Raw genomic sequence first — 25109 nt, 5'->3', positions numbered from 1 at the left:
TTCTTTGTTCTATTTTCTATTTGAAGTTTATCTCCTCACCTGTTTGGTTTGAAGGTGTGGAGAGAAGTCACTTTGTTTCAGCCTTGTAGTATGGTTGTGCCTCTTTCTCCACTTACCTATGGAGCTGGGATGTTGCAGCACACAAAGAGCTGAGAATTCCAAGAAAATGTATTTGACAAACAAGCTTTCTCCTCTGTATCCTTACAGATAAGTCTTTTTTTATTAAGTCTTTGTGATCTGCGATAGTTGCCAGATTCTTGATCATTGAACCATGCTGTCTTGGATTTGCTTCCCACCTCCTGCAGAGTTTTTGTCTTCTGGATAAAGTTTTGCTGATCCCTGTTTTCACAATTCTTATTTATCCCCTTTAACTGTTTATCACTGGCAAACTTAAAACAGATTTGAATCTGAATTTTTGACTAGACAGCTAATGTGAAAACAAATATTACACAGTTTTGTGGTGCCTGGTCTGAAAATTTTTTTTTAAAAAGGTAAGAAGTTTTCTTTGTTATATTGTTCCTCTGCCCAATACTTCAGGTATTGCCAAGGTTTCTAAAAGGTTTCAGACAAGTTCTTTACTTCAAGAAGAAGTTGCCACTGCAACTGAGGTGAGCAATGAGGAATTTAGTGGATAAATATTTGTATTCAGACAACTTAAACACCAGGCTTAATCTTCCCTGATGAAAAATGTACTGGATTTTTTAGAACACCAGTACGCAGTGATTATAAGCAAAGAATTCGACATGTATTGTTCAGATTTATTTTTCCAATCAGTCTTTTGTTATAAGAAATCTTATGCTTGCAATAACTACACCAGTCATGCTTAAACTATAAACTGAATGCTGCCTTCTTTGAGTGTGGTTGCACAGAACGAGATTTGCTGCCATGGAACTCACAACTTTCAGGTATGCATTGCTTTGTGAAGTCAAGGTCAACATGCCTACTAAAGCATTTCTTTTCAGCTGAGTCCTTATGTGGTGATAATTTTCACCTAAAATGTGTGTATGTACGTAATTAGATGGTGCTGTTTAGGCACCTTTGGTCTCAGTGTAGTTAATAAAGCCCATACGATATGGTGTGGTCAGCACGCTGGAGGGAAGGAATGCCATCCAGAGGGACCTTGACAGGCTTGAGAGGTGGGCCCGTGCGAACCTCATGAAGTTCAACAAGGCCAAGTGCAAGGTCCTGCACCTGGGTCAGGGCAACCTCCAGTATCAATACAGGCTGGGGGATGAAGGGATTGAGAGCAGCCCTGTGGAGAAGGACTTGAGGGTACTGGTGGATGAAAAGCTGGACATGAGCTAGCAATGTGCGCTCACAGCCCAGAAAGCCAACTGTATCGTGGGCTGCATCAAAAGAAGTGTAAGCAGCAGGTCGAGAGGGGTGATTCTCCCCCTCTACTCCGCTCTCATGAGACCCCACCTGGAGTACTGCGTCCAGCTCTGGGGCCCCCAACATAAGAAGGACATGGACCTGTTGGAGCGAGTCCAGAGGAGGGCCGCAAAGATGATCAGAGGTCTGGAGCACCTCCCTTATGAGGAAAGGCTGAGAGAGTTGGAGTTGTTCAGCCTGGAGAAGAGAAGGCTCTGGGGAGACCTTACAGCAGCCTTCCTGTACCTAAAGGGGGCCTACAAGATAGCTGGAGAGGGACTTTTTACAAGGGCATGTAGTGATAGAACGAGGGGTAATGGCTTTAAATTGAAAGAGGGTAGATTTAGATTAGATATAAGGAAGATATTCTTCACTGTGTGGGTGGTGAGGCACTGGAACAGGTTGCCCAGAGAGGCTGTGGATGCCCCCTCCCTGGAAGTGTTCAAGGCCAAGTTGGATGGGGCTTTGAGCAACCTGGTCTAGTGGAAGGTGTCCCTGCCCATGGCAGGGGGGTTGGAACTAGATGATCTTTAAGATCCCTTCCAACCCAAACCATTCTATGATTCTGTTCTATTCTATTCTATATAAATACTTCTTAAAGACATATGCTAGTTACAAATATTATTGGACCAGGACTAAAAGCACATAAAGACTCATTGAATTGCAAAATGTGGTAAATTAAAAACAAACTAACTAACAAAACCCCCACAGAACCTTTAAATTAGAGAAAGGTACAATGTAGTAATCGTGGGATAGGACCACATGAGATGAAGGATGAGCTGGACATAAGGTTAATAGTTTACCTGATTTTAAATAGATTTCAGTTGAGAGCACTGTGTTTGAGACTTTTTTTTTCCTTCTTCTTATGTATCAAGTCATAAAGTGGGGAAAAAAAGATCCATTATCACTAACTTTTTAATAAGTAATATAGAAAAAATATATAGAAGTACCTTTAAAACAAGTTTAACATAGTTCAGTTTGCAGAAAAACAACACATCATATTTTCTCATTGTATGAAGTATTAATGAAGCGTTCCAGCACAAGTTTATGTTCTTTTTATCCACTTAGTGAAGATTACAATTTTGTTTTCATGCCTATCAAATATTCAAAGCAAGTGATTTGTCTTTTTCATGAAAACACTAAGACCATCATCATGAAGCATAATTTAAAGATTTTGACCGTTTGTCCTTTTTTACTTTTTGATAAGACACTTATGTTGCACATAGCATTTCTGTAGATAAAGTGATAATGGTTCAGTGACTAATAACAATTGGTTCTGCTACTTCTGGTTTATATGCAGCCACTGTTGTTCTGCAGAATGGAGGAAAAAACAGTTGAATTACTTTGAAGTTGGCCTTTTCTTAAGAAATAGTCATTTTAGATAGAGTCTGATTGTGTTATTTGGAAATATTATGATATTTTCAAAAAAGGACATACAGTTTCAAACTGAGAATATACACCTTGATACAGAGACATGTTCTGGGGATATTCGGAACGTATCATTGTAGTGATTCTTAGGAGAAAACTATACAGGTTCAGAATACAACTTACTGTCATTGCAACTTAAGTTGCACTTTTAAACAAAATTTATATCATTTTGCATAATTTGCTTTTAAATGTGACTAACATATGGTTAAATAGTTCTATTAAACCATTTACAGATATGATTTCCAAGCTGGTTTTTTAGCAAAGAATATTTATTTGATGAATTTCCAGTAAGCGGGAAAGACTCTTTCCTCTTTCTGTGTCTAGTTCCTGTTTTTATGCCTATTTCTTTCTTCCCTACTATTCCATAGGCAATATCACTTACACCAACAGTGCTGAATGATCCTCATCGCTGGTTAGCAGAAACAAAGGTAATAGTCAAACCTCCTGAAATTTTACTGATTAAGCTAATATCCAACATTTATAATCATTCAGTTGAAAGTGTGTTTGAAAGGCACTTAAAGGACAAAAGGAAAAATATAAAAGCATTCCTTTGGCAATAATTCTGATGTTCCCACACTGTTATTTCAACTGATGGAATAATTTTCCAAATTTTGTGATCAACAAGAAATAGCTGTCTTTATAGCAAAATAAATAGCAATGCTGTTTTTACAAAAAGTGCATTGAAGTAACTGCAGTGATAGCCTTTTGTTGTGGTTTAATCCCAGCCAGCAACTAAGCACCACACAGCTGCTCGCTCACTCCTCCCCACTCCCAGTGGGATGGGGAGGAGAATCGGGGAAAAAAAAGTAAAACTCGTGGGTTGAGATAAGAATGGTTTAACAGGTAAAATAAAATATAATAATAATACAATAAAAATAATAGTAATGAAAAGGAATATAACAAAAAGAGAGAAATAAAACCCAAGGAAAGGCAAGTGATGCACAATGCAATTGCTCACCACCCGCTGACCGATGCCCCAGCAGTGATCCGCCCCTCCAGGCCAACTCCCCCCTGTTTATATACTGGGCATGATGTTCCATGGTATGGAAGATGTCTTTGGCTGGTTCGGGTCAGCTGCCCCGGCTCTGCTCCCTCCCAGCTTCTTGCACACCTGCTTGCTGGCAGAGCATGGGAAACTGAAAAGTCCTTAACTTAAGATAAGCACTACTTAGCAACAACTAAAACATCAGAGTGTTATCAACATCATTCTCACACTAAATCCAAAACACAGCACTGTACCAGCTACTAAGAAGAGAGTTAACTCTGTCCCAGCCAAAACCAGGACACTGTTAGATCTGGTTCAATTATTTTCAGACAAGAAAAACATGAGAAGATAGTAAGCAGATTAAGTTTCTCTTACAGGGTTATAAGAAGGCAAGAAATGATGTTAAATAAGGCTGTTGTTTATTAAATCTAAAGGATATTACACTGGATTCTTGGAAAATGAACTATTTTCCTTCCCCCTTTGTTTGGAGCTTTTGAATCCGATAATGTGGGTGCACACATGCTTGAAAACTTCTTCAAAGTGATGACTGGTGATTTATAATCCTTGCCTTTCATTTTGCAGCTTTCCTCTGGCTCCCACAACTCACACACGTAAACACACTTCTAATCCAGTGTCTTTTAAAAAGAATAAGTTTCTCATGATCAAAGTAGATCACGAGACACTGTAGAAGATGGGGGGGTTTTTTTGCTTCATGTGAAAAGGTCAAAGCCACAGGAGAATTGACTTAAGAAAAATTGCAACCGTTTGCATGTAAGATAATTTAAGGTTATTGATGATGTATGGTCTATGTAAGACTTGTAGACCAAAAAAGACTGCCACTATAGATAGCAGAGATAAGATCAGAACAAAGGAGAAACGTTAAGCAGGAAGTATTTTCTTCATTTAAAAAAGTGACACATATTATTAAAAAGACCTTTCAAAGAGCACCTACTAATCATTTGCATACATTTCTCACCTGAGTTTCTTTAGCTACTAGAGGGAAGTCTAGAATGAATGACTACTTAAAATCCCCCTTTTTTTTTCTTTTGTTTTAAATAGGTAGTGTGAAAGTATTCTCTTTTACCACTTCTAGATTTACTATATTGACCATGACCTATCTTATCTATGAGTTCTCTTTTCTTTCCTCTGCATGAACCTTAAATATTAACTTTTGCTGACCAGAAAAGAAAGGATTGATGTCACTTTTTTTTTAGAATGGATAAATGCTTTAAATTCTGTTAACATAGAATAGAGAGAGAAAGGTATTCTGAAAGGAAGGAGTATCTGTTGGTGTCTATGTATACACTAATTCAATGTGAATTTCCATACCCACCCTAGCAAATTCATGCTCCTGATTAAAAAATAAAATAAAGAAAAAAAAAATCTGTGTATTGCTTCTTCACATACATTTATCAGCCAAAATATATCTGTCTTTTGAGACTCTTTGAAGGTCAACATATGTCCTCTTAATATATCTGAATGTCCCCTTTTATTATTATTATTCTGTAACAGGTACAAATGAGTAATCTGAATCCAAAGATAATTTGATCAGTTAACATTTATGTCCTCTTATTTTCATTAGAATTCTTTACTTTTTATTGTCCCATTTTTTTTAACGTAGACTAAGCTTCAGTGGCTGTGCGAGGAGGTAAAGGAGAGAGAAAGTAAGGAAAAAAAGCTGCGATGCTACTTACTGCAGAGCCGAGAACAGCTCAAGCACTTTACACAGATGAAGGAGGCTGAACATCAGTCTCTCTTTAAACAGATAAAAAAGCAAGAAAAACTTTTGGAAGAAGTTCACAGAGAAAAAAGAGGTATGTTGCTGGTTCCATTTTTGTTAATAGAAGGGAGAAAGAATTTTAAAATTCTACTAATTATAATTCCTATGGCACATTCAGATGTATTTTATCAGCTAGTTATAACAAACTCTAATTTGATAACGTGCTAGTGATAACCAAGAAGAGTTGGGGTTTTTTTGTTTTCCCTTGCTGACAAAAAAGGCAAATGTAATCAACTACGTTTCAACCCAGTACAATGGCTGAATAACACATGAGTTTGCAACATGGGCAGTGGATATAAAATTTATTTTTCAATTGTACCATCTGCGACATTCCACAACCCGGGCAAAGAGGAATCATACAAGAGTCTGAAGCAGCATTGGTAATGCTGCTTTTATCTGTCAAAAAGAAAGAGCCCAAAGCAGTCCCAAGTCCTGTGCAATTACTCAATTTTGCTTAAATTGTGTGTAGAAAGAACTTTGGCAAATTTTCTTCTCATCCCTTCTCCTGTATTGCAAAATAGAGTAAGACAAGCTTTGGTTCTAATTAAAATGAATGACATTATATATGGAATACCACATAAGCATAGTTTTCTCCCTCTCTTGGCATGTAATTCTTATGCTGGAGTGTTGTGTGCCAGGCTTGGTGCTAGCATCGATACCATCCATGCTTGTCATGAAGGGGAAATACTAATCAGATTTTACTGAGCGGTGTAAAGTTCTGGTAGGGATGGACCTCACTTTCCCCAGCCAAGAGCCATTTTTTTAGTCTCAGCTCAGGTGCTTGTAGTTTAGTATTTTATAGTTTCTTGGAGATTGACTTTGAGCAGAATGCTTTTAGGAGTTGAGAAACATGCTTTCATCATGAGCTTATTATTCTAGAGTCTCAGGAAGACAGGAAGATCTCATTCTTTTGTCATTCTGCTTTTCATCTGTGTACAAGCTCATTTTTACTGTATTACTTGTAGCTTAATTAAACACATTATTTCAATGAAGAGTATTTTTATAGTAAAGCCAGAGCATTATAGCAAACTTGGAACATAAACATTTTACAGCACATCTTTATTTTCATCCTTAAAATCAGATTTTTTTTCTGCTGTCAGAAATCAATACTTTGGTGGTTTATAAACAATGTGAGAGCGGATCCTTGTTAAATCCAAGCTTAAGTGAAGTGTAAAATTTTGGGCTTGGTCTTGGTCAGGAAGAATCCGTGCATGTTGTTGATTTGAGTTGAGTCACTAGCTCTCAGAGTCAGTTCATAATTTATTTGTGAAGTTTTATCTTCAAAGGTGTATCTTATTTACTATCATTACTGCTTTTGGAAGAGAACTCTGCATCTTTACCTTTCTGATGTTTGGAAGCTTCCTTTAATTTTCAAGAGGGGATTTTTATTAAGTGCTTGGAAAAGTACTTAGAAATTGTGCACTGTATACTGACCCATACATGATGGATCTGAGCAAAACCAGAATTAACAGTTATCAATGCATGCCTTTGACACGTTCCCCCACAACATTCTTCCCTCAAAATTGGAGACACATGGATTTGATGGATGGACTGTTCGGTGGATAAGGAATTGGCTGGGTGGTCACATCCAGAGAGTAGTGGTCAACGGCTCAATGTCTGGATGGAGATCAGTGACAAGTGGTGTCCCTCAGGGGTCCATATTGGGACCAGTACTGTTTAATATCTTCATCAGTGACATAGACAGTGGAATCGAGTGCACCCTCAGCAAATTTGCAGACAACACCAAGCTGAGTGGTGCAGTTGACACGCCTGAGGGAAGGGATGCCATCCAGAGGGACCTGGACAAGCTTGAGAAGTGGGCCCATGTGAACCTCACAAGGTTCAACAAGGCCAAGTGCAAGGTCCTGCACCTGGGTTGGGGCAACATCCAGTATCAATACAGGCTGGGGGATGAAGGTATTGAGAGCAGCCCTGTGGAGAAGGACTTGAGGGTACTGGTGGATGAAAAGCTGGACATGAGCTAGCAATGTGCGCTCACAGCCCAGAAAGCCAACTGTATCGTGGGCTGCATCAAAAGAAGTGTGAGCAGCAGGTCGAGGGGGGTGATTCTCCCCCTCTACTCCGCTCTCGTGACACCCCACCTGGAGTACTGCGTCCAGCTCTGGGGCCCCCAACATAAGAAGGACATGGACCTGTTGGAGCGAGTCCAGAGGAGGGCCGCAAAAGTGATCAGAGGTCTGGAGCACCTCCCTTATGAGGAAAGGCTGAGAGAGTTGGGGTTGTTCAGCCTGGAGAAGAGAAGGCTCTGGGGAGACCTTATTGCCACCTTTCAGTACTTAAAGGGGCCTTATAAGAAAGATGGGGACAAACTTTTTAGTAGGGCCTGTAGCGATAGGACAAGGGGTAATGGTTTTAAACTAAAAGAGGGTAGATTCAGACTAGATATAAGGAAGAAATTTTTTGCAATGAGGGTGGTGAAACACTGGAACAGGTTGCCCGGAGAGGTGGTAGATGCCCCATCCCTGGAAGCATTCAAGGTCAGGTTGGATGGGGCTCTGAGCAACCTGATCTAGATGAAGATGTCCCTGCTCATTGCAGGGAGGGGTTGGACTAGGTGACCTTTAAAGGTCCCTTCCAACCCAAACCATTCTATGATTCTGTGATATTCCCATAATAGTAATAATTGGTGATAAGTTTCTGTCCCTAGGTATCATTGTCTAAAAGCATAATGGTAGAATAAAAAGCATAATATAGCTAATGTTGAGAATTCCGTAACCAAAGGAGCTGGAGCCAGAAGTGTTTATATGAGAAGAGAGGAGGGAGGAAATGCTGTATCAGGTTAATTCTTGACATTAAGCCTTTATATTATCTCAAGACCTGCACTGAATGTTTTGAGAATATTACTTCTCGTGTGCATGCACTCGTGTGTATACTTGCTCGCGCTCTCCCTCTAAGGTACTGTCCTAGCAGAAGAACAAGTTTCTGAATGCATCAGGAAAATGTGAATAGCTGGGGATCTTACAGGTAGAGCTAGAAGGAATGTATGTGATCAAAGGAAAAAGAGATGAAGCCAATGCATGAAAATGATCACTGAGAAAACAGGCTAATTGACACAGGGTCCAGGGATCAAAATTTCCTTATTGAAGTAGATTCCTTGGTTCCACCTCTTTCATATAAAATTTTGTTGGAGGATCTAACTGAGCCTGAAAAAATGGAAGGCTACATGGTAAGGAGATTGTATTTTGACATCTATAAATGGCTGAGGCTAACCTCACCTGTGGAGGAGAATAAAGTACTTCTACTGAAAGTTTGCACGTAGGTAAACCTTGAGAACTATTAACATGCCTTATTGGCTGATATAGTCTATAAATAGAGCTGACTTGTCATCTGTTTTGCATCTTTTTATGTAATATATTAGACCACTTATATGTGTCATGGTAAGATCTTTCACTGTATTCTATTACCTCAGTTTCCAAAGGAAGGTGTCACTTCTCAGGTTCTCTTTTCTTGTGTTTTCTTTAAAAACTTTGTTTTGGCCTTCATTCAGGACTCAGTACTGATAATGATGGGCTAATTTTTTTGTCAGACAGAATAAGTACTCTCTTCAATCTTTTTGTTAGTAGTCATTTTGTATTTAGATTGATGTAGACTCAGATGAGAGTAAACTTTCAAGTAAGTGTAGTTATAGCTTCTGATAGCTGACTTAATTATTATTGAAAATGTTTTGTGAAATATTGTAACAAAAATAAAACAATAGCAAAACCAAATAGAAGCATTCTTGTAAATATTTTATAGAACAATGCAGGTTATTTACTTTACAAGAATAGTAAGATCCTGTCAAGATTTTCTTCCTCCACTTACAAAGAACTTTGAAAGAGACTTTCATGCTTTGATCTTTCAAGCTTGAATGTTTCTATTGTTATCCTTCATTTGCTTAAAATGATAGCGCCACGACCCTGATATAATATTAATAGTGTTTTAGTGTTCTTATATTTGAATAATTATCTGCTAAGATGATCTCCCTGAGGCCTTATTTGCCTTTTTTAATTTAAGTGCATAGGAAATAAAGCAAATCTTATTTAGTTTTTAATTCTGTTGTACCTAATTTGGTTTATGCTTTGTGGAAAAATTCACAGCCTGCATTTAAATTTCAAGCTGTAGGCAAAGTTATCATGGGAAATTATTAAACTGAAGAGAGTGGTAAAAAGTATTGCTATTCACTGAGCACAAAAAATAGTATGTAATCTAATACCTTCTATTTATAAGGGCCATTCCTTTTTTCCCTACAAATATGCTCAGTTCCATTTGTTACTTGACGTATTACAATTTCTGTAATTCTAAGTAAATTATGTTCTCTTCTGTCTACTTCGAGGTGGATGCCAGTTAAAAGTAGATAAGAAAAAGGAAATAACAGTTACATAGTTGTTAAAGTTTTCTATGTAACACAAAACAGTAAACATGCTTTAAAATTCCACCAAATACAGGATGAGAAAGGACTTACAAAAAGATGACAGGATGCCGACAATGCAGGTCGGTGTTAGGTTTAAGGCCTGGGGTCAGGATACATGCACATGCTGAGGATCCAGAGCCACATAGGTATGAAGATAGCAGGAGATGAAGATAGGTAACTTTGCTGTTGGTGGATTTTCCCAAAACATCCTCCTTGCTGTCTTCACTTAAAAGTATTCATGAAAGATTAATTTTTTTTTTTAATTTCTGATTTAAACAATTAATGGTAATGGAGTTTACTGTTTTATAGGGAAATAGGGAGTCAGGAGTGTTTGTAGGTAACTATTAAGCACCTTATTAGCTCTTTGCACTTCACCTTTTTTTAATGAGATACAATTTGAAACTTGGTCATGTAAGGTGGTGGTGGTTTTGGTTGTGGTGTTTTTTGTTTTTTTTCTTGGTTTTTTTGGACACTGCCACAAAAACAGTGTTGGAGGAGGGAAGCAGGTACTTCCACTTACAAAGCCAATTAATTATGTACACAATTAAGAATAGTCTTCATGTGTGCAAATTTATGATTCACTTCATCACATTCTAATTTGATTAGATCTGATAGTCAACAAACTTTGTGGATACAGATGAAGTTATCATGATTTGGCCCGGTACCAGTGTATTTATTTAGCTTTCGCTGCTGTGGTGTCCCAGGCCTTCCAGTAGTAGGTCCTTTACTCTTAATAGTATTCAAGAGTTTAGAATGAACACTTACTGAATGAGTAATTAGAGACAGGGAAATAAAATACAATTGAGATTTACCACAGGTAATCTGAGCCCAACTTCCTGGTATTTCATTCATTTGATAAGATAGCTGGTAGTTACCAAATAAGTGATAGATGTAACAGAAGACATAGTATGGCTGTTGTCTGTATAGCATTCAACATAGGACTATGTAGGAAATGACTAATGTAAAAGTGATGATTAAATATAAGAACTATAAATTAGAGTAAGGAATGTGCTACTCTGAGTGACAAAGGGCTAGTTATTGAAAGGGATAGTTAGTACTGTTTTGTAGAATTTGGTCTGTAGACTCACTTTTCTTCATGAGTGAGCTTAGTATGAAGAGTAGGAATATGGTAATAAAACTTGGAGCCTTAGAAAATTTGGTGGCTTTGTTGGTACACAGAGGAAGTGGAATAGCCTTGGGATCATTTAATTTCATTTACGTGATGGCAAGGAAGAAAATTTTATGTATTATTTATTTTTACCACTTTTTATACCAGTTTTGAATTTGAAGCTGGAATCAGAAATTCATAATAATGTTCACAAACATTGACCAAAGTTTTGAGATCTCTTTATTAATGCATGAAGAAATAGGCGGGTTGACTTGGTATTCAATACCATTTTCTTGTGCCACTGAATTAAATGACAGCACATGTGACAGTGTGTACAAGAATAATGGACTTACAATCTACATGTGAATTTAATTGACTTGTTTCACAATCATGTCAACATAGATTGTTCTTTTTAATTTGAAAACTATGGCCTTCATTACACCAAATCAGTTATTCTTTGTAAGTTGGTAGAAGTTAGAGGAATAACAGAATGCATATGTGTTAATGTGAGTTCTGAGTACTATTATTGATGAAGTGATACATTTAAATGCTTAAAGGTTTTTTTTATTTAAAAAAAAAAGAGTTGCAAGACAAAATAGACAAAATATGGCTATTTACATTTCTTGGACAAATACTCTTACATACTGAATGAAAAGCCCAGGTTTAATTATGATGCAACTAGTAGAATGTAAAAATGTAAATAGTTTAATGTATAAATGACTTGTACGTGAAAATTGGAAAAGCTGCTTTCCCAAAGGAAAAAAGAAAACACGGCTAATAGCATAAAAAAGGGTGTTAAGCTGAAAGGAGAAAGCAATGTATCAAAATGATAGAAAATTTAAATTAAGGAGACAGAATGGTGGTTGGCTTTTGTACTTAAACATAAAAAATGGAAGTAGTACTTACAGAATACTAAGACACTCAGTAATGAAATTATGAGCAAAACCCAGGTGCAGGAATAAAGCAAATGAAAGCAGAATGGATTTACTCTGATAAAAAGACCCTTCACTTTTTTTTTAACACCAAAGTATACTTGACAGTATTGCTTAATAAAATGGATTTTCAGTCAAATTTGGTGCAAATAGATGAAAAGATTTTCTGCTGCATTTGGAATGACACAGATTTTAGATGGAACATTTTATTAGAAAGACTGGTTCTGTGAATATCCATGGATGTGGCTGACTGTCCCCACCAACACAAACCACTTGTCTGGGTACTTAATATAGTCTAAAAATACTCCATTAATTTAAGTTTGCATAAATCAGAAGATAGAGAAATTGTAATCTCAAGAAATTGATTTGTTGATTACCCTTCAATGGATCTGATATTATAGTTTACTCATGTTTTTTGGGGGGCAAAGAATAAAAATAGAGATTTATGGTGGACATACCGAAAGTAGGTAGGATGAATATTTAAACTGCTTTATTGACAAACATGTTTCAGAAAATTTTATAAGCTTAAATAGCTCTACTAAAAATCTTAACTACGTAGTTTTTTGTCTTTTCCCTTCTTCACTGAAACATTTGTAAATATCTAGGATATTGTAGGCTTTTGGATCCTCCTGATGAATTTCTGTAGAAGTGTCAACATTATCACAGTCCTACCTGTGGTGGTGAACTGGCTGTCTACGTGGTATAATCCTGACAAATACAAGTAAACTAACAAAGATTCATGAGTGAGAGAATAGTGAATGAAGGAAAACACAGTAATGTAGTATAGAGTTTCAAGATTGTTTACAGAGTAGCAGAAGTTTCATAGCTTTCTGGTGATGCATCAAGATTGGCTGCAGTTGTTGTCCCTTCTTGATAAGTGTACCAGCCTGGAGAGTTGAGAAATTCAGAAGTCTAGCAATATTTATAAATACCTAAGAACTGCAGATGATGTGGGTTCTGATTTCAGGTTTGCAGATTTGTACTTTGAATACAGTTCACTACTTAACAAATTATTTATCTAGCGTGCTACCCAATGGATTATTTCAGTAACAGATAAAAATAAAAATTTCTTAGATTTCTCCTCTTGAAGTGATTTTGATCTCATAGTCAAATTGATTTTAATAGCATTGCACTAAGTATTCAATATTTTACCAAAATGGACACAGGTCTGAGGAAACAAAAGGTATAAATTCCAGTTTCTTAACTAAGTTTCATTTGCATTCTGGAATCACTGAGCATGCCGAGGGGTTCTTGCAGATCTGTTTCAAAATGAGTTTAGGTCACAAGGATTTTTTATTATTATTATTATTATTATTTTTATTGAGAAATGTTTGAAGGTAGGTGTTGTGGTTTAACCCCAGTCAGCAACTAAGCACCACGCAGCCGCTTCCCCCTTCCCCCTCCCAGTGGGGTGAGGAGGAGGAAAGAGGGAAAAAAAGTAAAACTCGTGGGTTGAGATAAGAACAGTTTAATAACTAAAGTAAAATATAATACTAACAAGAGTAATAATGAAATATAATAATAATAATAGTAATGAAAAAGAATATAACAAAAAAGGGGGGGGAAGGAAAAAAAAAAAACCCCAAACCAGTGATGCACAATGCAATTGCTCACCACCCGCTGACCGATGCCCAGTTAGTTCCCAAGCCGTGATCCGCGCCGTCCAGCCAACTCCCCCCTGTTTATATACTGGGCATGACGTTCCATGGTATGGAATACCCCTTTGGCTAGTTCAGGTCAGCTGCCCCGGCTATGCTCCCTCCCAGCTTCTTGCACACCTGCTTGCTGGCAGAGCATGGGAAACTGAAAACTCGTTGACTTAAGGTAAGTGCTACTTAGCAACAACTAAAACCTCAGAGTGTTATCAACATTATTCTCACACTAAATCCAAAACACAGCACTGTACCAGCTACTAAGAAGAGAGTTAACTCTGTCCCAGCCAAAACCAGGACAGTAGGAAAAATGCCGTCTTCCTGAATTGCACCCAGGACCTGGCCCAGATTTCTTTCATTTATCCAATTTTATATGGTCTAGCCAGATTGGGTAGTCTGAAAAGCTTATCATACAAATCAGTGAAAGTCTGTAACTGATCCTGGGAGCACCTATTGGTCTGACAGACTTAGATTTGCTTTAGTTGCTGGTTGGTTTAGTCAAAAGAAAGTATCATCAGCTCTGTCTCTTCATCAACAGTAGAACATCAGCATTTTTGGAAAACATAGTCAAGATGCTTTCTACAATTTGATTTTTATTTTCCACAAGGAAAAAATTTCCATTCATACCCAAACCCCTTAAATCTTTTACCATGTCCACTCCCTCTAAATTTTGTAATCAAACTGTATCTCATGCATAAATAATAGTAATTTATTTTCTCTTTGGTGTATGTCTGAATTCTTAATTTCTGCTCACAAATGCTTTTAGCGTTTTATTTTACCAGCCTTAGGTCAGAAGGATAGATTCAGCTGCTTGGGAGCTGTTATCTTGGAACATATCATGTTTATTTCAAAAATATATATTAACTAGATGAATAGCATTGACTGTTGAGCTCAGGCTCTGGCCTTATTTACCTATGTGTGTTCCTTTCTTGATCTTTCCATCTCTGTATTTGTGAGATTTCAGTAGCTTTGGCCATATTTGTCAGTGTGCCAGAGTATTTATAATCTTGAATTTAGTTCTGAAGACAGACAATCCTGTGTGTATATATAGTGCAGTTAGAGTAGCTGATTAAAAGAAAAAGCAACATTAAGCTGTAGCAATCTTTTTTGTTTGCTTGTTATTGCTTAAATCCCTATAAAATATTACAGGTATTGTAATTTTTGTCATAATTTTTTAATTGAAGGTGTTAAGAGAATGTGGTTTTAGGCAACAGACATTAAATGCTTTAATATTTACCTTCTTTACAAAAGTATATATTTTTCTGTTACATTAAGGCTCACTTATACTCTAGGAATAAGTACAGAGAGGAAACAGTATAAATGGATTCTGGAACATAGCTTTTCCAAGAAAATCTTTCTTGGAATATATTGAAATGTATAGAAGCTAGACATGGTGTGGTACAGCAGTGAGACACGGAGTCTGCACAGTTCTTTTGTTTCAGGATAATATACTGCTGCTTCAGAGAAGATGTGGATAGTCAACAAAGAAACATTGTTTAGCAAAATAAGACCTGATGTATTTGGCAAGGTCACATCCATTCTTTTTTTAAAAAGCGATGTTAGTAAGGCTATAGTGATGTAGGAAAAGCAGGTGCATTGCTCTGATACACAGAGCTTACACTGATTTATCTTATCTCAAAGATATAATTTTCTGGAAACACTGTTTTACACAAAGTCCCAGGTGATGCAAGCCATATTCTATACTGCTTCTCAGCATCTACACTCTATAATCACACTTAAATTATTACATTTTTAGAATTGCTCTGATGTAGATTATACTGCTAAGTAAGGCTTGAGAAGCTAATGATTCTAGTCCTGAGCCACGATAGACTTATGTTAGATGCTTTTGTCACAAACACAAACCTGTGCCGGGCAAGTCTGTCGTGTTATGCTTTATGCATTAAGTTTATAATCCATTCTGTTCTCATTCTAATTACATTCATTGTAATCAAGAGTCAGAAGAAAAAATATTTTTTGTGCATTGTCTTAGATTTTGGGATACAAAATCTAATTTTAGAAAACTTACATTTTTAGCTGTTTTTAGTGATGGTGTCATCGCTGTTAATCATACAGTTAGCCACTAGTTTCATCACTTGTGAAGGTAGATCAAGTGTATTTTACAAAGGTTTTGGTAAGTGATCTCTGAAGAAATGAATGAAGACATCCATTTATTTTAATTGCTGGGGATTTTTTTTTTTTGTTAGGTTCAGTCAGGATTATTTGTTATTTAACTGCTTTGGAAAATGTAGATTCAAAGAGCCTGTTACCTTAAAGTAGATTTGAAATGTAGATAAAACTTCGCTTGGACAAAATCTTATCTTCCAAATTATATTCCTTTTTTTTTTTAAGCCAGTAAGTCCAATTTTTGTCTGAGCCAGGAACACTAAAGCAGAAAGTGTAAAAGTTCAAAATACAGAGACGATGCAGTACATTGAGTGCAAATACACTAACACTGAGCAATCTCTGTTGCTTAAACTGAGAAAAAGAAAAGTAGAAAACTGGGAACCAATGAAAATCAAAATATTGCAAAATCTTTCTGTTATGAACTATTATGTTTAATAGTGAAGTACATATACTGTTTTGAATATAACTTTAAGCCTTGTTCTGCCCTTTCAGCTTTGTTTCTTTGTTTCCCATTTTGTTTTCTTTTTTTCATATATTACCTCATATTGTCCTTGTATGACAACACAGTCTTCTGTGGCAGCAGGAAACATCACAAAGTATTTTAAGGTCATCTCTTATTGAACAGTGAATGGGAACATCAAGTAGAGAAAATTCTTTTTAAGCATACAGAAATGAAGGAATCTGAAGGGTTTCAGAGAAACTGTCCATAATACTTGTTTTTGATGGTGAGCTTCAAAATGCATGAAGTTGAAATACAATTACTATTCAAATAAATAATTTCTTCTTAATAGTGTTCTAGCCCTTTAAATAATGTTTGGTTTTTTTAATGTGATGAGGGAAGGAGGAGGGAGGACTTCTAAGTTATTTTAAACTTTGCCAAAATGAACCTGCATTCAGAGTCTTAGAGGAATGGAAATAAGCCCAAATCATTTGGAAATCTTACTCTGTGGTTTTTTGTATCGGAAAACTGGAAATATCAGTCTGGACATGCATTGCTCTAATTATCTAGTATTTTATGCAACTGTTTTCATTTGCCATTATCTTTTTATGCACTCATAAAAATATGGCTGCCATTGTGAAAAAGTGAAGGTAAGAGACGGGATCAAACTGTAGCTGACGTTTTTAAGACTTCCTTTGATTTTATTTTTTTTTCTTTCTTTCTGAATCACATACTTTAAATGCTTATCTGAAACTAATGTACAGATTTATAGTTTAGAAAGCATGATGTGTCCTCTAAACATTAAATTGCTGAGTTTGTAGTGCACACTAACAGTAAGAGACTAAATTTATTAGTTTTACCTCTTGGTTTACATACACATACTGGAAACTAAATCAAAATTAACAAATGTAACCTGGGGGATGGGGATTTAATGTATATTAAATAGTTAGAATCTATTATTTAATCTTTTTTTCCTGTTGTGAATTATGACTTTTTTCTTTAAACGAAGCTAAAGAGCTGGTGTTCTAAGGACTATTGGGTTTTTGTTTTTTTACAGCTGTTGAAATGATGGCATAGGAGTGTATATAATCACAGTTATACCATAACAGTGCTTTAACACTACATAATAAAGAGAATCTTGTAAGCATCTGTACAAATTTATCAGAACTCCTTGACTTAGCATGGAAGGCGTTGTCACACTTTCAGGTTATATAGTGTTTCCATACAAAATCAGTGTCACTGATTTACAACTGTTAAAAAAAAAAAAAAAAACCCCGAACCAACCAACCAAACAAAACCCAAGAACAAACTACCAACACAGGCACTTTCAAGCTTGTGTCTTGAATTTAATATTTTCCTCACAAGTACATAACAGAAACATGCTATCTGTCACTCAGTCTTCATTAGGTAGAAATAACATTCCCAGGAAACTCTTTAATATCTGATAAGTTGCCTGTTTAATTAAATAATATGCTGTCTTACAGGAAATGAAACTGAACCAAGGACTCTATGGTCCTCCCACCTATTGCCACAGTCAAAGTCATTTTAGTCTAAAATACAGATGAATCATGTTGGAAATTTGAGCAGAAATGGAAAGAAACTTTCTATCTAAGATTTTTAATATACTAAAGCTCTTGAAATTAAAGTATTTGAAATCTTGCATATTGCTATATTACATATTCAATATATTTTAAAATTAGAGCTAATGTTATGTTTTTGCCTAGGATCTGTTAGGCTGTATTAGAATATGTATTTCAGTGTAATTCATTGATATGTTAACAGGTTTTATATCTTTCCAGCTGACGTGCTATTTAAAACCTTTTTTTCCTAAAGTGAATGCTAATGATATTGTGTATTTGGAGAATTGAAATTTAAGTTCTATTTCACTACCAAAAAAAATTCTCACTTTGAGACGAGCTTCAGTCAAACCAACTCTTAATGTTGACTGTATACAACGAAATAGTTTTAATTACTGAATAGACATTACAAGTGAATCCTTGAAAAAAGGAAAACAAGCTGGTTTTTTTCTATATAAAGGTTAAATTAACTAAGTGGTTAATTAATCTGTTTGCATTGTTTTCCTTCTAGTGGTTTAGAAATGACAAATTGCTAGGTTCTAATCAATTTAATGAACATATTACTCTGATTAGCATCTTCAAGGTAACAACTGGCTGTATCTGAACTTCAGCTTTTGTTTCCTTTACTGTCTTGACTGAGTCTCCTTGGTTTTGGTTTTACAAAATGGGAACTGTGATTAGTACTTTTTAACACTTTACAGATTTTGTAATTAAAAACATTTTTAGGGATTTTGCCTTTTGAGTAAAGCAAGGCAAGCAAATTAACTATATAGTTCATACAGTATCAGTGATTAGAACAATAACCTATAAAGCGTTTTTTTCCAAATAACAAGTCTCTCTCTGTAACTTCTTAAAAATCCACTTGTAATAATGGGCACTTATATTTGAATATTCTTGTGAATATTGTGGGTAAAGAGAGCCACAGTATTTTTTCTTCTCTAGATCTGTTATGTCTTTAGGATAAGATCGTAACATAGTCTTGGGCATGATTTGCATACTTTTGCCTATTTTATAAAGGACTCTGGTTGCAGGTTATTAAGCACTGCTACTAAACATTGTTGCTGTCTTGCTGGACAGACACAGTACCTGAGTCATAGAGATAATGTGCTTGCTCGTGGTTATGTAGGAAAAAAAAAAAAAACCACAACAAAAAAACCCCAAACAACTAAGGATAAAACTGGCTCTCCTATTTCTCAGTCTAATTTCTTAATTCTAGACCACCTTTCTACTCTGAGAAATTTTTTTTTAATAGAGACATTCATATTGCAGTACTTATTTTCCAGTATTTGACCAGCACCTTTGTGCAACATTATATACTGCCAGTATGTAAATCTCTGTTTAACAGAAAATATTTAAATGTAAAATGTATTCATCATGTTAATTCTTGTTTCACAATTCTAACACTTTTAAGTATGATTTTGTTGTGGATTTTTTGTTTGGTTTTAGTATATCTGATAAATTGAGATACCTACCACAAGAGAAAGAAACAAAGTACAAAACCAGGAAAATGCATTCATTGAAATATATGTGTACTTCATGCATATGTACATACTGCATCAATGTACGTTGTACATACTTCAGCTGCCTGGACAAAAAGTTTGTCTTTCTGATTTTAATTACAATTGACAACTCGGCCATAAAACATTACTGTCTTGATTAGTTTGAAGCTCCAGGAACAGCATTTTCTGGAAAGAATGTTTGAATGTTGTATGTATGGAAAAACATTTCCATTTGCAAAGTCAAAAGACCAGACAGTATGCCATTTCTTGCAAGATACTATATCAAATGGAAGATCCTAATGAGAGTATTTTATTCTAATGCAATGTGCTTAGTATCCATGGAGCACATTTTTATTAAGGAAGAGTTCAAAGGACAGAATTAACTTAGCACAATCTTGAGTATAAAGCAAAGATTGTAAAACTGCTAAAATACTATTTTATAATTTCAGAATCAGAAACTGAAGAAGTTACTGTTTTAAAAAATATAATAGAAACTTTTTGTCCCTCAGTAGTAATGTGTGCTATGAAGAGCGGTAGCATTTTTTGTGCAGTTGATGTGGTTATGCCTTTGAAACACATTCTTCAGTACAGTATTTTGGCTCCCATTACCTCATTAAGAAATGCTGTGACTTTCAAGGAGGTTGAATTTAGAATTTTTCTCTTATCTCTGTCTTGAGGTGGCACAATGCCAAGGACGCAATATCATGGACAGTTAACCATATAGTTTGCAAATAACAGAAAAGCTGAATTTTGGTTCACTTCTTGGGGAAGGCACTGTGGTGGCTTTTAGCTCAAGCAACGATGGTTTCCAGAGACCTTGAGTGGAAGCACCCTGCCACAAATACTCCACTCCCAGGATGCTGTCAATAAAAGTATGCTTTATAATTTTTAGCTAATGCTCAGTGGTGAGATGTCTGAAGTAGTATCAAATAAAGGTGAAACCTTTAGATCCAAAGACTGTACTGCTTAGTCTGAATAGAATTCAATAGAATAGAATCAGTCTTCTGAATTTTACCCATCTGTCTTCTTCTCTTAAGTTGATTTTTCTTTTGAGGCATTTGTAAAGATTTAATCCATGCTGAAAAGTGAGATTATCAATTTAAAGAGTTTGTGTCTGGCTTGATTACCCCTTTACAATCTCATTCCGTATTAATTTCTTCTGTTAAGAGATTGTTAGGAACTAGAAATAATCTAAAAGAGTGATTTTAAAATTCAAACAATTTTGAAGGAAAAAATCTAACTTTACTTTTTTTGCTTACAGAGCAATGAAGCAAGCTTAACGCTCAGTTTACAGGAAAAAATGTAGGTAATGCTTCAGAATGTATAGACTCCATTATTGAATTTGTATATCAGTCTGATGCTGTCAATCAACACAAGCATTTAATTGCATGAAGAACTGTTAAACAGCAGTTTCATTTAGGTCTCTGTCCTTCTATTTTGAGTTGTTGAACACAACTAAGGGTACATTAGCAAATGCATATGTAGAATCCAAGGAGAGGTATACTGGGAATAGCAATAGTATTAGTTAATTAAGAGAAGAGATTGGGGATATATTTTGAGATAAGTAGGAAAAAAGAAAATTTCCTTCAAAAGATAATCTCATTACTCTAAAGAAAGAAGCTTTTTTTTTATAATTATCACCGTTTTACAATTTATGAAGAGGAGAAATGGTAAAAAGTCTATATAACTCAAACTGCCAGAGGCTAAGAAAGTCTTTTGCCTTGCAAGTCCTTGAATACATGCCCAGATCAGGCTGAGGAAGGAAGTGGGTTCTGTCATGATCTTAGAGCTGTTTGGTGATCCACAGTTTCCCTATCAAGTTCTTAATGAATATTACAAATTGCTATTTTTACCAGGAGCATATTTAAATTGACAGAGAACTTAGGTTTTTAGATGCCTTGCTTCTGTCAAGGTATGAGATGTGTGATGGAACTTGGAGGAAGTTTGCATAGTGTCCTGGTTTCAGCTGAGATAGAGTTAATTTTCTTCTTAATAGCTGATGCAGTGCTGTGTTTTGGATTTAGTGTGAGAATAATGTTGATAACGTGCTGATGTTTTAGTTGTTGCAAAGTAGCGCTTATCCTAAGTCAAGAATTTTTCGGTTTCCCATGCTCTGCCAGCAAGCAGGTGTGCAAGAAGCTAGGAGGGAGTACAGCTAGGACAGCTGACCCGAGCTAGCCAGAGGGATATTCCATACCATGGAACATCATGCTCAGTATATAAACAGGGGGAGTTGGCCGGGAGGGGCGGATCACTGCTGAGGCATCAGTCGGCGGGTGGTGAGCAATTGCATTGTGCATCACTTGTCTTTTCTTGGGTTTTATTTCTCTCTTTTTTTATATTCCTTTTCATTACTATTATTATAATATTATTATTATTAGTTAGTAGTATATTTTATTTTACTTTATTTATTAAACTGTTCTTATCTCAACCCATGAGTTTTACCTTTTCTTTTTTTTTTTTTTTTTTTTTTTTCCCCCTCCCCATCCCACTGGGAGGGGAGGGAGAAGTGGCTGCGTGGTGCTTAGTTGCTGGCTGGGGTTAAACGACAACACATAGCTTCATGTCATCCTTGTTTTCAAGGAAGAAGGGACTTCCTTTTCCAAGGCTGTTGAGCTTATGCTGTTCAAGTGTATTAAAGAGTTTATAAGTATGCTGGGCTATGTTTTATTATTAAAGTGGCTTCTTAAGTAAGAGTAGAATGTAAGTATTCTACTATATACATGGTCATTCTTCTTAAAAGCTAGAAAAATATTAATACTTCATTCTTGTACAATAAGACTTATGTACACAGACTGGTTTAATGACGTTGTACCATGGACTTTTCATGTATTACAGTGAAACACATGCTGCTAGGAAACAAGCAACAGAGTAGGAATACGATCTGACCTTTAAGGTTGGAATATTTCTAACTTATTGCAAAAATATTTCAAATTTGAAAAGATCAAAAAATTCTATCCTTACTGATACATGTATTTTATATACAGTATGCATATAGCGTAACATCTCCAGGCTGACTTCTGACATTGTGGAAGACTTCATTGTGAGGGGAATTAAAAACTGGAAGCCTCCTAAGATTTCTTTTTTGCCTGTTTTAAAAATGACTGTATTTTAAAATCTAATGTGTTTACCGTACACTGCAACTGGAACTCCTGTTTTGATCTTGTCTTAAAACACTTCAGATTCTGATTTCTAAAATAGCTTAATTAAATAAAAAGAATTCTTTTGCATTCTTGCTGTAATCAACAGATTATGCTTCTTATATGGAAGGAAATTTTGATTTCTAAAGGATTATTTACAATAAAAACAGTATTATTACTACTAAATGATGAAAATTTTCATCCTTACTGTGATGGAGAATCAATGGTATGACTATACCGGTCATTCAGCTATACGATTATGCATTTTTCATGTGCTAACCTGTTATTATCATAAGAATGGGAGTTAATGTAAAATATTTTTAGTTCAAAAAGTTAGAATTTCTTATTTCCTTAAATGGTACTCTACAGAATAAGTATGATTTACTTTGAGTGTTTTATTTGTTGCTATTCATCTCGTATATTTTTTTGAAATTAATTTCTCATTTTGTTGATTAGGAATTAAATACTGCAAGTGGATGATGATTTGCTAGCTTGTAATAATCTAACTTACATGAGTAGTACCATTACAGTATTGGACAGGTCCAGGAACTACTCCTGCATGCTGCATCTGGGTTTGGAAGAAATGTCGGTAATCATAGTGTCAGTTCACTGATATAGGTATCAGCTGTAATCAGGGCATTTTTACAGAGCTGTATAAGGAGCGTGTGGTCATCAGAAGCTGTGTAGCTTCTTCCTCCATCTGAATCACCAATATGACTGCAAAATTTTATGTCTCCAGGTCAAGACAAAGCATTGTCAGATCTCTTGTACCTTAAACTTCATTGTGTATGTTCTGTTCTCTTCTGATGTAGTGCATGTGTAGACTGGCTGCAAGTTGCACATCTGACGTTATTCTTTTTCCTGAGCCTTGCTCTTAATCTGGGGCCTGTAAGTGACAACTCTGTTTTCTTGAATTAAGTGAATTGTTTTAAAGACTGACTTTGCACTGTCTTAGCAGAGCAAACAAGATCCAACAGAAACAGAGTTTATTCCAGAAGAAGTTCTAATACTGTTGTCTTTCAGCCTCAGTATACCAGTTTGCTAATATATAAAATACATATCAAGACAGCAGCAGGACAGACATTTACAAGATACAATGGAAGTTCTTATTCAATGGGGAAAAAATCTCAATAATTGATAAAGTTAGGCCTTTGGGAGAAGTGAACTTTGAGGATCAAATGTGTATAGGAGAAGCACAGTTGTGTGTTGTACTGTGACATTATACTATGTGTAAAGAATAGGGCTGGAAAAGATGCTGTCAGAAAGCTTGATATAGTCAGAGAAACCTAGCATGATTAATTTTAAAGATTATTTTGAAACTGAGAGTTGTCTATGATTTGTATTTTATTTTCATTGTTAATTCTGTAGAATTGTCATACAGAAAAATATATCTGGTCCTTATGTTGACTAAAAGACCTTTTGAAATAAATATACTGGCAGCAAAAATGTAATGTTGCAACAAAGTGAAATAATACTAGACAAAGGGGAAAAAATTATAAAATCCACAGAAAAGGATACTAACTTTTAGGTAAGAGGCATAAAACAGTTTCTGAAAAGCAAAACCAACTTTTCATTTTGGTTATTTTCTTGTTTTCTGAAAAAAGTTTAGAACCATATTTTCACAATGCAAAACATTATTTTAGAGCTAGGGCTTTACTTTTAGGCTCAGGAGCTTTAATTTGCTGTCATTGTGTTTTGTCTTATGCAACATAAAAACCACAAGAGAAGAGAAATTTAGCCATTTATTAAGATTGCTAAAGGATATAAAAATCTTACATAAATAGTATGCATTTTCAACACTAAGCATACGTTCTGAGAGACTAGTTTTCTGTAGAGAGTTCTCAAGAGGCAGGAGCAGATCAATACACATTTTAACCTATGTCTCATAACAGTTAAACCCTTCAGGGGCATATCCAGTGAAGCACGTTTACTGTCTGCTTGGTACCTCTCCATTCCTGACACTGTTGAGAATTCATTCCTAACCTAGCAGATGATGCCCCAGCTATTAAAAGCACTTTCTAGATTTCTGTTTGTCAGTATACTTTATAAAGTGTGCTACAAGAGGCGTTTACGATAAAAATCATATCAAACATTTTATCAGCTTTGCAAACTTCAGTTCGTTCCTAGAATTTTGTTGAGACTAAACAGACATGCAACTATGATGTAAATAGGTACAAGAATTAGGTGTGTAGGATATACAATGTGTTCTCCCATTTACGGTGGCGTTTTTGTGGGATTCTGACAGAGTAATTTTGCCACTGCTTTGCTAAATGTTAATTGAATGTCTCTACCTGTAGGAATTATGTGGTATTGGGAGAATGGGATAAGCAATTCTATAATAAACATAACTCATTTGCAGCTCTTGTCAACCTTGTAATAAGATTTACAATGTCTGTGTGTAACAAATGAAATTTTATAATACATTTATTATACTGCTCGTACTGGATATTCATTTCTCCATGTAATCTCCATTCTGAGACTAATGTCCTCTTACCTTTTTACTCAGTGAAAACAGCAGTGTAAATTTGGTTTTGTTGTGATCAGTCTCTAGGAGTTAGATTGATCAGAAATAAAAAGCCAAGTGTTAGTTGAAAATGGCATATACTCCACTGCACAAGAGAAAACCAAAGCTCTGGTGTTCCTATTCAGTTTGTTAAATTGGG

At 35.6% G+C, this 25109-nt stretch overlaps 1 protein-coding gene across 1 annotated transcript in view; it reads left to right on the top strand.

Annotated features, from left to right (window-relative positions):
- CEP128 (centrosomal protein 128) overlaps positions 1-25109 on the top strand; it is a 134715-nt gene that overhangs the window by 64129 nt on the left and 45477 nt on the right. Inside the window, exons 17-18 of the mRNA XM_050897610.1 lie at positions 3168-3227; positions 5406-5598. Of these exons, the coding sequence (XP_050753567.1) occupies positions 3168-3227; positions 5406-5598 (253 nt within the window). The remainder of the gene's footprint in view (positions 1-3167; positions 3228-5405; positions 5599-25109) is intronic.

Source organism: Gymnogyps californianus, chromosome 5 (genome assembly GCF_018139145.2).
Source record: "Gymnogyps californianus isolate 813 chromosome 5, ASM1813914v2, whole genome shotgun sequence".
Lineage (NCBI taxonomy): Eukaryota > Metazoa > Chordata > Aves > Accipitriformes > Cathartidae > Gymnogyps > Gymnogyps californianus.
This window is presented reverse-complemented; position numbering and strand designations above follow the sequence as displayed.